Below are 16,518 nucleotides of genomic sequence, written 5' to 3'. Positions count from 1 at the left end.
GCACATACGCCAGATTAAATTCTTAACCTTCGGTGGAGCTTTAAGGTTCCAAATGCCTGACCAATACCCCGGCCGCCATAAATAGGAAGAGTCAATTAACTCTGTGACACACAATCTATAAGCACTACGCACTGATTTACGTCCATGCCTTTCTGCTTTCCAAATAAGTCGATCTTCCTCAACCTGAGAAATAAGTGGCGTATGAAGTATTTTATCTGCAATAGCCGCGCTAAAGACCTCACGTACTACCTGTTCATTCCAGCTCTTGTCATGTAAATTCATCAGACTATTAATAGTGAAATTATGAACAAAATGTGCACCTGGAATATCACTACCAATAAATTCCCCGTTAGACAGCCAAGGTTCGTTGAGAATGGGAATCGTAGCACCTGACCCTATACTCCAACGTGCTCCCCCACGCACAATAAATCTAGCACGCATGATACTACGCCAGACATAACTCGGATTATGACCGACAGTGGCCGTGAGATAGGAACCAGACGGAAAATAGCGAGCTTTGAAAATACGAGCAACCAGAGAAAGGTTTTTACACGTCATTTATAATTAAAAAAATGAAAATTTTAAATTACGAAAATCATTTTTAAAAATAAAATAAAAACCAAAAATAACTTAAATTAACAGTAGAATATGAAGGGTTTTCTGATTTCCACCGTTATCATTTTAAACACTTTAGAAACAAACTAAACTTTAAAACCCTAATTTCTCTTAGAATCGAAACCCACAAAATCAAGTAACAGAAAAGCAAATCGAATCCTTGAAAGAGCTAAGAAAACGATGAAGTTAAAAGATGCGAAGAAGGCAAAGGCTGCGAAGAAAAAAAAAACGGCGGAATGTGGAAGATTAAAGTGTTTCAGAAGACTGCAAACATGATAGCTCGGAAGCATGAGTATTTCGATCACTTAGATTTTATCATATTATTTGTATATATTTTATCGTTGTATGCTATTAACTTGTGTGATGTAGGTTTGCTCGTAGATTTTACCATTAAATTTTTAGCGATGTTGAACACGTAGTTGTGTTTAATATACTTATTAATTTGAATGAACAAATATCGTTTTGTTTTTGCCAACAAAAATCACGGGCATTGAGAAAAATTGTTGGAACAATAAATTTATCTGAAATGTGTACGATTGGTCCTAATTTACCCTTTGTATATAAATGTATTCAATCTTGTTTATAATATTAATAATAGGTATAAGTAGTTATTCTTTTAAAAAAAGGTACGAAGTATTTAGAAAAAAAAAAGTAGCAAAGGCATCTAAAAATTTGTAAAAGATCTTATATTTAAGGACAAACAAATTTTTGTAAATAATCTCATACAAACAAATATATGTTAATAACATAACATATCTAATGAATCAAAAATGAAAATTATCAAGTAATAAAAGATAATTATGATCATAAAAAAAGACTATTTAAAAAAGAAATATTATATTAAACCAATAAATATTTAGTTTTTTTAAAATAATATGGAATCAGTCCGATCTGAATAATTTTCCTAAAAAGTGGAAATACAAAATAATATAAATAAAATTAGTTTACGGTAAAATATTAAAATAAATTTAAAAATCCAATTCAACTCCACTAAAAAAAATGAAATTTCCTTTTTTCTTTCTTGCTTTGATCCTTTATCCTTGCAACCAAAAAAAAAAAATCAAAAGAAACCAATTTGTGGAATTTTGCCCCGGTAGCATGCATGAATAGCTATTTCTGAAATCTCTAATTTTAGTACGCAGGTGAAAAGACACTTCATAATATGTATAATTTTTTTTTTTCTTTCTCAAACCTTAAAACTATGAGTGTAATATAACAAGAGATCTATTTATAGTATATAGTTGAAATTTGACTACAACTGTATTTATATAAATATATATTGTTATGGTCTCAACTTCTGATAAAAATGTTTTGTCTCAAGAATGAAACTATAAAAGTCTAAACATAGTTTATTTATAGGATTGAATGTTGTTGTTGTAACTTCTCTTGACAAACTAAAAATATAACTATTTAGTTGTTTTTGTATTTGACTCATAACAACATTTAAGTATATAAGATAAGATAAGAAATTCAAATCATTATTATACTTGAATCGATCTTTCCTAAAAACAATTCATCCATTAAGCTAGCTATGATTTATCTTGGTGGAAGAGACGACATAGAAGCTTTGTGCTTAGCTAAAAGAGTGATAAGGAACCCGGGGATCAATTTGGTTGTGTACCACCTTACATCTGAGGATCACATGCCAAACTTGGAGTATGTACTTGATAATGAGGCACTCGAAGAAGTAAAGAAACTACCACATTATGGCTCGAAAAATGTTTGTTATCAAAAATTGATTGTAAAAGATAGTCAAGGAATATCAACTATTCTTCGCGATATAGCGAATGAACATGACTTTTTTATTGTTAGGAGAACACATGACTCAGACTTGCCTCAGATAGAAGGACTAGCAAAATGGACTGAATTTTCAGAGTTAAGTGCCATTGGTGATTTGCTTGCTTCACCAGATCTTGGGAGCAGAGCTGGTGTTTTGGTATTGCAACAACAAGCCAAAGACAAATAAATAGCTGGTGGGTGGAAGCCAACATAAAGAACAAAAAACCAAAGAAATATGTAATGTACTCTTTTTTCTAGGAAATCTGGTTGTATCAAGTGATGGAAAAAGACTAGAGAAATAGAAAGAAAGAACATAAATGTTTCGGTAGATGTTATTCACATTTAATTTTTTTTAATACAAGTTAGCTACACATATTTTTCAACAGGATCAGCTACATATTTTTATTACTGTTCTTGCAGTTGTATCAAAGTGACTTGATTTGAGAATGAATCACATAAGTTTTCTCTGCAATACAATCAACTTTTACTCAAAAAATAATCTATCATGTACGTGAATTTTGATCGATAACCACTCTTTTAAAGATCTCTTGCAATTTTTTTTTTTGTTGCTTTTTCTTGTATATTTTTAATGGAGAAGAATGACCTAAAACACAAGGAACGGATTCAGAAATGTTTATTTATTATAAATCTTTAAAAATATATCAGTGCATAAGTGATAAAATAATAATACAATTATCACTAAAAAATCAGACACTATAAAAAATTCAAATAAAGCATAAATGTGAGTTACACCTATATATCCATGAAATATATTTCTTGATAGACTTTATATTTTGACATTATTGTTTAATTCTTCATTTTAAACAAATATTAAATATATCTTTCTATTTATGTGAACAAGTATTATTCAACAATTTATCTTTTTACACATTTTGTGGAGGCAAGACTTATTTTTAATGGTAAAAAAAATAAAATTACTTAACAACTTGAAATAAAACAACCTTTAAAAAAGAAACTTTAAATAATACAAGAAAGTAAGTGGGGGTAAAGCCTCCAACTACATAAACTTGGATCCGTCCCACAATTATGATCGAAACATTTTTTCATTAAGATCAACTACAAAAATCAAATTATCTAATCTCACAATAATTGACCCTTTTTTTTTATCTTTTCCATTTTCTACCTCTAAATATCAAACTATTCCATATATAATTTAGGTGTCTTAAATTAATGTTCAAATTACATTTCTTTTATTGTTTACACATTCAAAGAAAAAGAAACATTACCTAAAACTCAAATTCCCCAAATATACCTACAAAGTTGCTTCAAGACATTAATTTGTGGATTTGATTTGTATTTACTATATAAAAAGATTTTACACAAGCACCCTATCATATTCAATCATTATGTTACTTTGCTTTAATTGCAAAAGTAACTCCTTAAATATCTATTTAGTGAAATGATGTGATTGAATGTGTGTAAAAATCCCCTAAAAAAAAAAGAAGAATGCGTGTAAAAAGATTTCGGTGCTGTTACACAAGCACCCTATCATATTCAATCATTATTTTATTAGCAAAAGAAATTATATCCATAAGTAGTAACATAAATTGAATGGATAGTAGTCGTATCAATGCAAACTTAACTTATAGATAGATGTTCAAATCGTTGATATTTTTATACAGAAAATTTCATGCAACTATTAATAAGAGGAAAATGTTGTAATGCACGAGAAAGTCTATCGTCAAATTTGCACGAATTGATATATCATTGTAGTTTGGTATTTTATCTTAGTTTTAATTTGAGTCAAAGTGGCCAAATATGTATCTAAACTCCATAAACACGTTTCCATGTTGTGTGTTTTCCAAATCATGCATGTCTTAGTATCACCTTATAATTGACATGTGGAAAGGTGATATTCTTAGATCCGTATGATATCATTTTAGTTACATTTATTTTTGTACTATATGTTATATATAAGAACACAATAACACCAATAAGCTAGCAATAAGTCCAATAGTAAAGTAAATTGCCTGCAGTTTAACAAGTCGTGCGACTTCGTGCACTTGAAGCTCTCGTACCATTTAGCATCGCTCTTAATAAGAATTAAAGATCTTGTGAATCTACACTAAGACGTTATCAATATTCCAAGTCCCTATTTACTAAAGAAAATTCTATTGACAACGTCTACACGTAAAGCATAAGCTGGGTCGATCGGCTTCACTCCAGGATATTCAAGAAGTGAAAGTCCTGCAACAACAAATAAAACAACTTCATACGAAACACATTAACATAAGTAATTGTATTGTCAGGAAAGGATAAACAGGGATGCATTTCTGAGTCAAATTCTGTTATATGTTAAATTGAATTTGGGACATTATGTATGTTATATGACCAGCAGCGTAAAAGTGAGACAGAAATAATACAACAATATATCATGAACATGTCTAATGACAAATCATTTATATTCAAGGGTTAAATATGTTTTTGGTCCCTATAAATATACCAACTTTTCGTTTTAGTTCCTCTAAAATTTTCCTTCAACTTTTAGTCCTCCAAAATTTTTTCATCTTCACTTTTGGTCCCTCTTTTAAAGTAAACTCATACGTAGAATTCACATTTTTGAATAAAAGTTTGCAGAAAAATTCATAATATTATAAGAATCTCTCCTAAAAAAATTTAGAATTTTTTAACAAAATATGAATTTTTATATTTTTGATGGTTAAAAATTCATATTAAATTTATGCTTTGTTAAAAAATTCTAATTTTTTTTGGGAAATACTTTTACAATATTCTACACATTTCTGCACAATTTCATTAAAAAAATACTAAAATTAATTTAAAAATAGGGACTAAAAGTGGTGATTGAAAATTTTATAGGGATTAAAAATTGAAGGAAAATTTTAGAGGAACTAAAACAAAAAGTTGGTATATTTATAAGGACTAAAAACATATTTGACTCTATATTCAAATCTCTTTTAATGGTCAAGCCTATTGTTTTATGCTACTACTCATCCATTATAGCATTGTCATTTCCGCAACGGTGTGATTACTTTCTAATTAGCTCTAAAGCCCGACGACATTCATTATCATATAACTGCAGGTGCTATGATTGGCCCCATGTAGCACTTGCTGTGTAAATTATAACAGTATGTTCTCCAATTCTCCAATTTTCAACCTTACTACTTACTAGATACCTTTTCAACTGATAGTACATATCGAACATGTTTCTCAGCAACAAGCTCTCCCATCTCCGGAGACTTCACTGACGGTGGTGGTCCGGCGCGGAGTGGAAAGGGTTCCGGCGATACTTGAGAGATGTCAGAGATAAAGACGTGGTGATTGACAAATTTTGTAAATGTTGTTAGAATTAACTTAAATTCAAACTAAAACTTAACCAAGAAGAAAATTGAGAAAATAAATAGTTTAAATTTAAATAAAGGATAATTTCTATGTCCCGTTAACTTAGCTCAGACATCGCATAATTTAACTGATTGATGTTCTACTTTTGACAGGTACAAAATTGAAAAGGATTATTATATTAGCGTTGAGATGGACATAAGTTTATGTTATTGTATTTGGTTATAATTTTTATTTATTATTTCACAATCAAATAAATATTTAATTAATATTATTCATATTTTAGTGAAATTGTTCGTATTATAATGAGCTTTAATTGATTTTTTACTTAAAGATTTAAATAATATTATTTAAAAAAATAAAAATTATAATTAGAATAATTTAATTTAAATGAATGGTATAATTAGAAGATAAAAAATCAGCTCAAGGTCGTGTATTTCCTTTACATGTTTGTGTCTGTGTGTAAATTGTAATAGTGCATGTCTAAGAGTCTTAACACAATCATTATATAGGACGTCCAATATGAAAGCTTGTTAACAATGTGACGTGAAAGGCCGATAATACGATCAAATTCAAGACAATTTGAGGTGACCACCTCACGTTACGACGTGGTGCGGTATGTGATCTTATATCACGCACCACCTCAGAAGACATCACACCTCAGAATGACATGTGATACAAGAGAAGTCATACACAAATCGCCTTAGGATTCATCTTGTCCCCCACCCCCAATCAGAAACGAGAAGAGTGTCGGTGCACTTCCCCTTCAACATTAAGTTATTATCACATATAGGTTGAGTAGTTCTACTTATGGGAGCTCATGTTAATTAGATAGGCGCTCTCACATGTCTCAAATTTGGCAATTAGCACCAAACAACTAGAGTTCCTGCAACAAAGCACACTAAATCGCAAAAGGAAGGATAACAATAACCAAGGAGTGTATCTCTCTATACACCATTGTAAATATGAGCCTAGTCCTCATGCATAATCATTTATTGGCCTAGCCTACTCACATAGCTAGCTATTATTGCTTACTCAGGCGTTAAAGTGTCTTTTGCACGTACACCTATAAAAGGCATAAAAAGAAAGGACCTCATTCTCCCTTGAGATATAATGAATATGGCAGTTATGACATCTCACTTGCTTATAAGCTAAGAACATGTACTCATTACGAGGTAATGTGAGGATAAAAGGACAAAAAGAGAACGCTACACGACTTCCCTTTTTTCCATAAAATTAATGAAGATCATATACATGAGCGCTTTTGTCTTTAAACAAAAGAAGAATACGATGACAAGATCGACACACTTAAGTATCTAACCTCTTTTAATGTTAGTATGAAGATCAAACGAGTCTTGGATGCCTTTAAATATAATAATCACGACGAATATTTTTTCTATTTTTTTTTTTTACTAAAAAGTGATCAAGAGTTAAAACCACACAATTATGAAAGAGAAAGAAGCATCAATATTTGTTGAATCTGAGAGGGGACTTCTAAAACCCCACCAACCTCTCCTCACTCCCCATACAGCTGAGCCATGGCATCGAAGAGCAAAACTGAGAAGAAGGACCTTCTAGATACCCTAGGAGACTTCACCAGCAAAGAAAACTGGGACAATTTCTTCACTATTCGCCCCGATTCTTTCGAATGGTACGCCGAATGGCCTCACCTAAGGGACCCACTCATCTCCCTTCTCCAAACCCTAACTCCTCCTCCTCCGGCGTCTCTTCCCGTCCTCGTCCCCGGTTGCGGCAACTCCCGTCTTTCCGAACACCTCTACGACGCCGGCTTTACTTCCATCACCAACATTGATTTCTCTAAAGTCGTTATCGGAGACATGCTCCGCCGTAACATTCGTTCTCGTCCGCTTATGCGGTGGCGTGTTATGGATATGACCGCCATGCAGTTTGAAGATGAGTTTTTTGGTGCTGTTGTTGATAAAGGTGGATTGGATGCTTTAATGGAGCCTGAGCTTGGTCCTACTTTGGGAAATCAATATCTCTCTGAGGTTTCTATCTTTTTATCTATTTATTATATGTATGACACTGCACACGGCATTGACATGTGGACACATGTAGTTATTTCAGAAAATGACATAATTGTTGAATGTAATCACATTTGCCGGTGCTACAAAGGTTTATATGAATAATTTTATAGAATAGATTGATTTGAGATGGAATTTGAATTTGAGTGTTGGGTGTTTGTTAAATTGGTTTGGTTGATTTTGCAGGTGAAGAGAGTTTTAAAGCCTGGGGGAAAGTTTGTGTGCCTTACCTTGGCTGAATCTCATGTACTAGGTTAGTTTCTTCAGTTATGAATATCAATGTTTTTTTTTATCTGTTTGATTATGAATATATGAGAAATATATGTTGTGCGGACAATGTAATTGAAAACTCTAGCTGGCTGGGGCGGTGTTCTGTCTAACTGTAGAAGCTATTTTCTGTTAGTTTCATTTTATCGATAACCTGGAAAGGGAACTTTATTAGTTGGAACTTGGAAATGAATGGTTGCAGGATATTTTTTTTTTTGTTTTTGTTCTGTTTGATTTTGCTTGGCTAGATTAAAGGATGATGCTAAACTAATTCATACTTTTCAGATATACTTTTCTCAAAGTTTCGACTTGGGTGGAAAATGAGTGTTGATGCCATACCTATGAAGTCTTCTGGTAAACCTAACCTTCAAACATTTATGGTGGTTGTGGAGAAGGAGCTGTCTACCGCAGTACATCAGATTACATCATTACTTCAGAATGCTTCACTTCATTGTAATTCGGAACAGGTACTATATCTGGGCCAATTATGCTTTTTTATTCAGTTGTGTGTGGGCATGAGTTCTTTCTCGAAATAAGTTTTCATGGATGATTATCGTAACATTTGTTAGCTACATAAATAATTTTTTGAAACAGAAAAGAGAGTGGAATATGAGAGGTATTCCAACCCACAAACAAATCATTGTTATGTTTGTAGAGAACAATTAATTATTTTGTTTTATGTTGTAGGGTTTAGATAGGGTGGGGAGGAGCAGTTTAGATAGGGTGGTTGAAACATAGAGAGATACTCTGAATACTTTTGAGATTGGAAGGATTTGATGTATGTAAAATATTAAGCACCAATATTGTAATACTTTATACTACTTACACATAAAACTGGGTTAAATAATGGGTAGTAATAGTATAGTACTACTGCTAATACAAGCCCAAGCCCACTGATACAATAGGACTCCTAATCATAATCAAATTAGGAAACATAATAAAATTAGGGATAACTCATCCTAGAGTATATGCGTAAAATTCTAAAAATATTCTGTGGATTTTATAAGATGTTTTGTAGATATATTCTGTTTATAATATATTCGTTTATTGTTTTTTGTTAATGATTTTTTTTTTTCCGTGTGTCCTAGGCTTCTGGACTCCGCGAGGCTCTTCAAAATGAGAATCAAGTTCGTGAAAAATTATCCAGTAGCTCTGATAAATTATACTCCATGGAAAATCTGCAAGTGGAACTGATAAAAATTTCCCAAGGTCGGCGGGTGCAGCTGACTTTAGGTGGCCAAGGGTGCTCTGTTTTCTCTTATAGAGCAGCAGTTTTTGACGCCGAGGAACAGTCTGACCCATTTACATATCATTGTGGGGTTTTCATTGTGCCTAAGGTGTGTCTTTGCATCATAACAAGCCCCACTTGATGGAAGGCTTCATTGTTGTTTGTAGTTATGCTTGCATCTAGGATCACATTAATACTATTGTAAACAACATAGGCCGTAAGGATGCTAATTCAGTGATCGGCAATGGCAGATGGAAGGACTTTCTAGCATTTCTTATGTTCTTCCTTTATTTGTTTCTCTTTCGTCTTATTTTACATGTTTTTAGATTAAGATAGCAACGGTACCCATTGTTCTGTTTGAATTTTACGTCTGAATGTTACATCCCAGATTCGTGCTCGTGAGTGGCTCTTCTTTTCTGAAGAAGGACAATGGATGGTAGTCAGAAGCTCCAAAGCAGCTCGTCTCATAATGGTACTATGTTATTAACTTAATGAAATAATATTTTCTGGTATTTTGGTGTTACTTTTATAATTGAACTTTTTGAACACATCTCACCTTTAGGTTTTCTTGGACACCAGCCATACTAATGCCAGCATGGATGAGATTCAGGTAGAAACATCATCTTAAGTTATGCCATTCAAACAGATTAACTATTACTGAATTGTGTGTTGTTATCCCTTTTCAGAAGGATTTGTCTCCGCTGGTCAAACAGTTGGAACCTAAAGAAAACGAGAATGGAGCTCAAATACCGTTCGTATCTTGTACCAGCTGCTTTTTATGTGATTTTTCCCTCCATTTTTAACAATTTTAATCGGATTGATGATAAAATATTCAAATGAGTTCCGTTAGGCATTACAGTTATCACTATATTCCAAGCTATTTTTCCAGGTGTTGTTGTCATGCTTACACTTCATGAATTGTGGCTTTTCTCATAAAAAAAATTCTTGAATATATGCACAGTTTCTTGATGGCAAGTGATGGGATCAAAAAGCGAAACATTGTTGACCAGGTTAATAATGATATTTCTCTTTTGTTGTTATTTTGATGATTAAACTACTTAGTTGGATTAAACTTGATGATTGTAACTTAAAAACAACCTACTACTACAGTACTTGGTTTCTACGGAGTTATTGTTGTGTGTGAGTTCTTTCTTTTCTTAGATTTTACAAGAGCAACTCTAACAGGAATATGAAGAGAAAAGGTTAGAAAGAGAAGTTAGGAGAAAAAATCCTCCTAAACAAAAAAATAAAACAGAGAGCAATAAGAAAGAGAATTTCGATGTCAACATGTATGTTAGGGAGATAGATGACATGCGATTAGTGCCCACTAAATAGCCACTCTACAGGAGGTCTATTTTGTGCCAGTGTGTCTAAAATGTATGAGAGTAATGTTGAATGGAAGGCTAACAGTAAACATCACATGCTACACTCTATCAATTATCATTTTTGTAGTGTTCAGCCCCTGGTTTTCATACTGCCTTTTTCACAGTTTCTTCATTATTGTTAGTGGAAGGGAAGGGTTCTGTGAAACCATGTTCTTTATTTGTTTTTCATCTTTTTATCCCCTGGTTTATTGATATAAGATTGTATCTTATCACTTTACTAATTTTCATTAAAATCTGCTTATTATCAATACGAAAGAAGAAAAAAAAAATTATTAACTGCTTTTTTTGCTTTGTAATTTCCACTTTTAGATTCTCATTCAAGTGATGGCCTATTTTATTTTAAACAATCCTCATATTTCTCATTATATCAATAACTATCTGTGTTTTGCAGATCACTTCTTCATTAACTGGATCAATTATTGTTGAAGATGTAGTTTATGAAAATGTTGATAGTGAAGTCGGTTGTATCTTTCCTTCTAGAGAGTTGATATTTCGACGCCTTGTATTCGAAAGAGCTGCAAATTTGGTTCAGTCTGAAGCTTTGCTAACAGTTGAACATTTACCTACAAAATTGGTTGGTGAGACAGAAAGGAAGAAAACCAACTCATCTTCTAAATCTAAGAAAAGTGCGTCTCAGAGACGGAATGATGGTATTAGTTGAATTCACTGTTTAATGTTCATAACTGAACTCGTCAAATCCTAATAGTTAATATATTGTTGTTATAAGATTAAGAGGAACAAGGATCTTTCCTTCCCCTCTATATCTCTAATAAATTTTTTCCTCTCAAATAACTAGATAAGTGTCATTTGAAATGTTCTATGTTTATAAATATAGTTGTGTGTACTTCTTTGCTGTGCTTCATCTACCATGATGATAGTATAGGCCAAACGATGCAGTGCTCAGTTTCAAAATAGAAGGCTCTTTGAAAATTATATTAAACCATCAATAATTGTGCATCACAAAACATTGATATCATCGTTTCTAGTCTGTGATTACTATCGGGTTCAATTAGACACTGCTCACAATGATCTGAAGCATGTCATGTGAAATTTAAACATGGGATTATTGTTTCGTAAACATGGGTTCAATTAGACACTGCTCACCATTCACCCCTTTGTAGTGTCAAAATTGATTTTGATGAAAATGACGTCTTCTTTTGCATTTGTTGAATTTTCAGTTAACTCAATTATTACAGTGTATACTTCTTAAAAACTAAAATTATTCCCTATTTTTTTTGTTTAGGACATTTGCTTACTGCCTTTAACTTCATTCTCTTGCTATTTTAATATTTTATATTGATGTTGCAGGAGCATATAACCAGTTGACTGTCTATCATGGCTATGTAGCTAGTTCTTATCACACAGGGATTATTTCAGGATTCACATTAATATCCTCTTACATGGAAAATGTGGCATCAAGTGGGAAAATGGCAAGTATTTTTAACTTTTATTTGGGGAAATCATGAAAAAGGATCTTCTTGGTAAAAATATTTCCAGTTCAGGCAAAAGCTACCACTTGTAATTGTTTTTAATCTAGTTTTTGTACAGCAGGAATTCCTATTTCTTGTGTGCTTTCCTCTTCAATTTTGACTTTGCTTGAGGAACTCTTTTAAGGGGGGTATTTGGTGGCTGATCTTTCTAAGTTTCCATGAAATACTTTTTTGAGGAGCTGTAGACAAAGATGTACTATTCAAGTTCTCAAATCTGTAGCTTCCTCCAAACCCTAATCAGTCCAGTACTGTTATAACTCCAGCTATTGTAAATACTTCTTTCCAATCCAGTGTATCATTCACTGTGTGGCATCATCTGATCATATAGATTATGCCACCCCAATTTACTCAACAAGTCTTATGTTTACAATTTCAATAAAAGCAATATAATGAGGATTTTTTTTTCTTTTTAAATTTTAACATAATTCCTTTTCCTATAAAAAAAGTTAAACGTTAAGAAATTTTTAGTTGGTTTTTTAATAGAAAATAGCATGTACAGGCATAATTAATTTGTTTCTGACTTTCTTCCCATGCTCTGAAACATACTTGTGCAACTATTTGTTGCTGATCCATACCAGTGGTTTATCTCAGGTAAAAGCTGTAGTCATAGGTCTTGGAGCAGGTTTACTTCCTATGTTTCTTCACAGGTGTATCCCTGTTTTGGAGATTGAGGTAATATATATTTTTCCAGTAATGAAGAGAGGGGTAATAGATTCATTGTCCAGATCCAATTCTAAATTGTTGTTTTTAGAATGATTTTATATGATATCGCATGTCGTGATGTTAATTTATGTCTGCAGGCAGTGGAGTTAGACCCTGTAATTGTTGATATTGCAAGGAAGCACTTCAGATTTGTTGAGGATAAACGCTTAAAGGTAGTTAACTTAAAATACTTCCGAGACCTTCTCTTCTCAAGGTTTACCAAAACTTAATGTATGTTTGGGCGAATGTCGGTCAAGCATGGTATTGATTGAAATTGTTTTTGTGAAATTAGTTTGAATTAAATTGACTTTGAAGCAAAGTTATTTATATTTGAACTTTTTACTTTAAGTAAATTTGATGTAAAACTTGTGTAAATTTTTCAACGTGACTCAAAAGCAACTTTTTATCACCTTTAGTCAAAATGAGATTTAGAGGAAATCAGTTCTTCTGATATAAAGTAAACAATGTTGACAGTTGCAAGCAGATATTTTAATTTAGCGATATTGTATTGCATGTATGGAGAATTGTAAAATGGGTAACAGCATATAAAGCTAGTTCTGTTTTTATTTGGAACTGGATTACCAGACCAGTGTCTGGAATATTAAGAAAACTACAATAAATTTTATCATTTTGATGAATCAGTTTTGGGACAGAGGTTAACATTATCTACTAAATCCCATTATGTTGGGGATCCAGGTGCATATAGCTGATGGAATCCAGTTTGTTCGAGAGAGTGCTAGTTTTGGAGCAGCTCAGTCTCATAGTAAAAGTAATAATTCTAGCTATACCGAGTCTCCTTCAAATGGTAGTTCAACTAGTTCTCATGCAGAAGACGTAGAAGCTACAAAAGTTGATATAATTATTATTGATGTTGACTCTTCAGATTCAAGGTGAATTGAACTATGCATTTAGTTATTGTTACATTAAAGCTATTATGGACTGGCCAAGGAAAAGGGTGCTATAATATAAAGGGTTATAAATAGTGTATTATATGATTTAAAGAATCGCACTTAACCATTATGTATTTTGGACAGCTCTGGACTGGCATGCCCTGCCCCGGACTTTTTGGAGGAATCTTTTCTCGAATCTGTAAAGGATAAACTTTCAGAGCAAGGTCTGTTTGTTGTCAATTTGGTGTCGCGGTCCCAAGCCATCAAGGACATGGTTCTCTTGAGAATGAAAAAGGTATAAACAAAATATTAGTGGGATAATATTCATTTGGGTGATTCCATATTCTACCCCATTTTAGGAAGCCTCTTGTTTCTTTCCGGTCAATTTTCTTTTATAAAAATAATTGGTGATTCATTCTTTGATTATTTATAGTAGAAATTTCATTTTCTTATTATGAGGAATCATTTTATTATTTATTGAGAATGTTAGACCCTCAATGTCACTAGCTATTTAGTATTGAATTACGATCTGCTGATAATGTAAAGGTTTTTTACACCATGGCTTATCCACTTACAGGCATGGTCATGGTTTTTTTTTTTTGAAGGAAAGGAAAATGGTTTTGTTTACTGTATTTAGAGACTGGTTATTATTCACTAATAGTATTGTTTAATTTCTGTTGTCTTGACTTATAGGTCTTCAGCCACATCTTTTGCCTCCAGTTTGATGAGGATGTAAATGAGATCCATTTTGCCCTAAAATCAGCGTCACCTATTAAGGATCACTGCTTTTCTGAAGCTTCTCTTAAACTTAACAAATTGTTGAAGTTCAATCACCCTGAGATTGGTCAGAAGATTATTAATGCTACAAAGCAGATCAGACGTTTGAACTGAAGCACAACTATCTCTCTTTATGGGCAGGAAACTCTTGTAATATTTGGAACTGCGTCTCAAATGTAATTCTCACATTCCAAAAGGGCATTTGGCCGTGGTTTTATACAAGCTACAAGTTATTATAGCTTAAAGTTAAACACGTGATGTCGTTATTTGAACCGAGAAAACAAACACTTCCTCTATGTGAAGGAAGAAGTGATGTTACTGAGCCAAATATTTATCATTGATCTGCAAATTGAATTCTCTACCTAGTATACTGTACTTGTCTGGTGATGCGTGAATTATATCTGGGATACTATTTTTCTGAGGATTGTTTGGCTTTTCTTAGAAAAAATGTTCATGAGAATTATTTTCCAGATGTAAGCTTATAAATTGACTTACCCCGTGTGTATAAATTGTTTCCATTGAGTTTATATATATTTTTATTTTGAAAAATTAATTCTAGAATGATTTTCTTATTCTTTTTGAACATTTTTTAATGAAGGGCATTCTTTTATATATTGTTTAATAGGAAATAAATGCAAAAGCTTGGTTAAAATATACATATTTGTCTTTTACACAACTTATTGATTCTTAATTTTTAAAATGTTTGTTTTGTTATCTTGTGAAGTTAAAAAAAGTTCTTCATTTTCTACCATGATTGCTGCTTGTTTTTTGAAAGAATCAATACAACACTTGTAGGATTGAGAAGAGGAATAAATAAATACTATTCTCCATTGCACCAAAAATAATAGTACAAGTTTTTAAATCCAGAAGTCTAATCTCAAATTTTGAAATTTATGATTTTTAGGGGGAAGAATGCAACATTTAAGGAAGGTATACAAAAATGACAAGAGTTTTTTTTTTTGAGAGAAAAAATAACAGAGTTGTGTGTATAATAGAATATTTCACTGGTTTATTGACTTATGACCTAGAGCTGACCGATACTTGTCACTGTAAGTTACACCAAGGATTAGGTAGTGTAACTGTAAGGGAAGGTCCATGGGAGCTTCTATGAGCTGCAGCAGGAACATTCCTTTGATAAATATTCATGTTTACATCAGGATTTTTCTCTCTCTCCAAACTTAAATTGAGACTGTGTACAAGCCAACGACAATGATGAACAAACTGAATAATGATGAATTTGTGTAAAATATAAAGCACCGCACGTATATTAGCTTAAAGTTTTGTTTACTTCAAAAGGTTTGTGAGAAGTAGCTGTTTCTTGGCTATATGAATATGAGAATATTGGAGACAAGTTTAGTAGATTTTTTTTAGACAAGTATAGTAGATATTAATGTAAGTCTCAAATTGAGTATAACAATTAATAAACCCCCTTCAAACCATCTACAATGGGGTTCTTCCCCTATTTAACACCATTTTAAATAAGCACCCCCATTGTGACATGAATGAATATGGTGGTTATAACTTTATAAGGATGAGTGCTTTTAGAAGGCACTCTCTCTCCCATTACTTATGGTCCTACATGTGTAATTAATTATATTTTTTTCTCTATTTCAATTAGTAGGTGACAATTCTTGTATTTAATTACTCCTTAAAAAAAATCGTGTATTTAATTACTTTTTTTTCTTCCTTTTTTTATAATTAAATTACTTCAATATTTTAAAATTATATAATTATGAATTAGTATATAAATTATTATTAAAATTTAATGATATAGAGTTATTATTGTGACCCAATTAATAATTATTTTGAGGTGTTGGGTTGGAGAGATTGGGTGCTTATTAGGTATTAATTATAAAATGCATGACGTGTACAGTCGGGACCCATTTAAGCAACCAAACGGAATGCTTCATTGCGGATGGTCTCAAAAGGAAAAGAAAACAATTAATTAAACCTACAACAGATAAACGCAAATGCAGGAGAGGAGAACACACACATGGATGCAAATACACACGAAAATATAGG

General features: G+C 32.2%; 1 protein-coding gene across 2 annotated transcripts; it reads left to right on the top strand.

Annotated features, from left to right (window-relative positions):
- The first annotated feature begins 7,167 nt into the window (after positions 1-7,167).
- LOC11408309 (eEF1A lysine and N-terminal methyltransferase) lies at positions 7,168-15,027 on the top strand. 2 transcript variants are annotated; one of them, XM_013591175.3, is made up of 15 exons: positions 7,168-7,721; positions 7,944-8,010; positions 8,310-8,491; positions 9,113-9,361; positions 9,641-9,724; positions 9,815-9,862; positions 9,939-10,003; positions 10,214-10,262; positions 11,029-11,263; positions 11,946-12,067; positions 12,719-12,799; positions 12,928-13,002; positions 13,526-13,719; positions 13,864-14,014; positions 14,413-15,027. In XM_013591175.3, exons 1-15 carry the CDS (start codon positions 7,251-7,253, stop codon positions 14,608-14,610), a joined length of 2,271 nt encoding a protein of 756 aa, XP_013446629.1. In that variant the 5' UTR covers positions 7,168-7,250; the 3' UTR covers positions 14,611-15,027. The 2 variants fall into 2 exon arrangements, with proteins under 2 accessions (XP_013446629.1, XP_003629664.1); XM_003629616.4 differs by having other exon boundaries at positions 11,029-11,287.
- Positions 15,028-16,518: the final 1,491 nt, after the last annotated feature.

This window comes from Medicago truncatula, chromosome 8 (genome assembly GCF_003473485.1).
Source record: "Medicago truncatula cultivar Jemalong A17 chromosome 8, MtrunA17r5.0-ANR, whole genome shotgun sequence".
Lineage (NCBI taxonomy): Eukaryota > Viridiplantae > Streptophyta > Magnoliopsida > Fabales > Fabaceae > Medicago > Medicago truncatula.
This window is presented reverse-complemented; position numbering and strand designations above follow the sequence as displayed.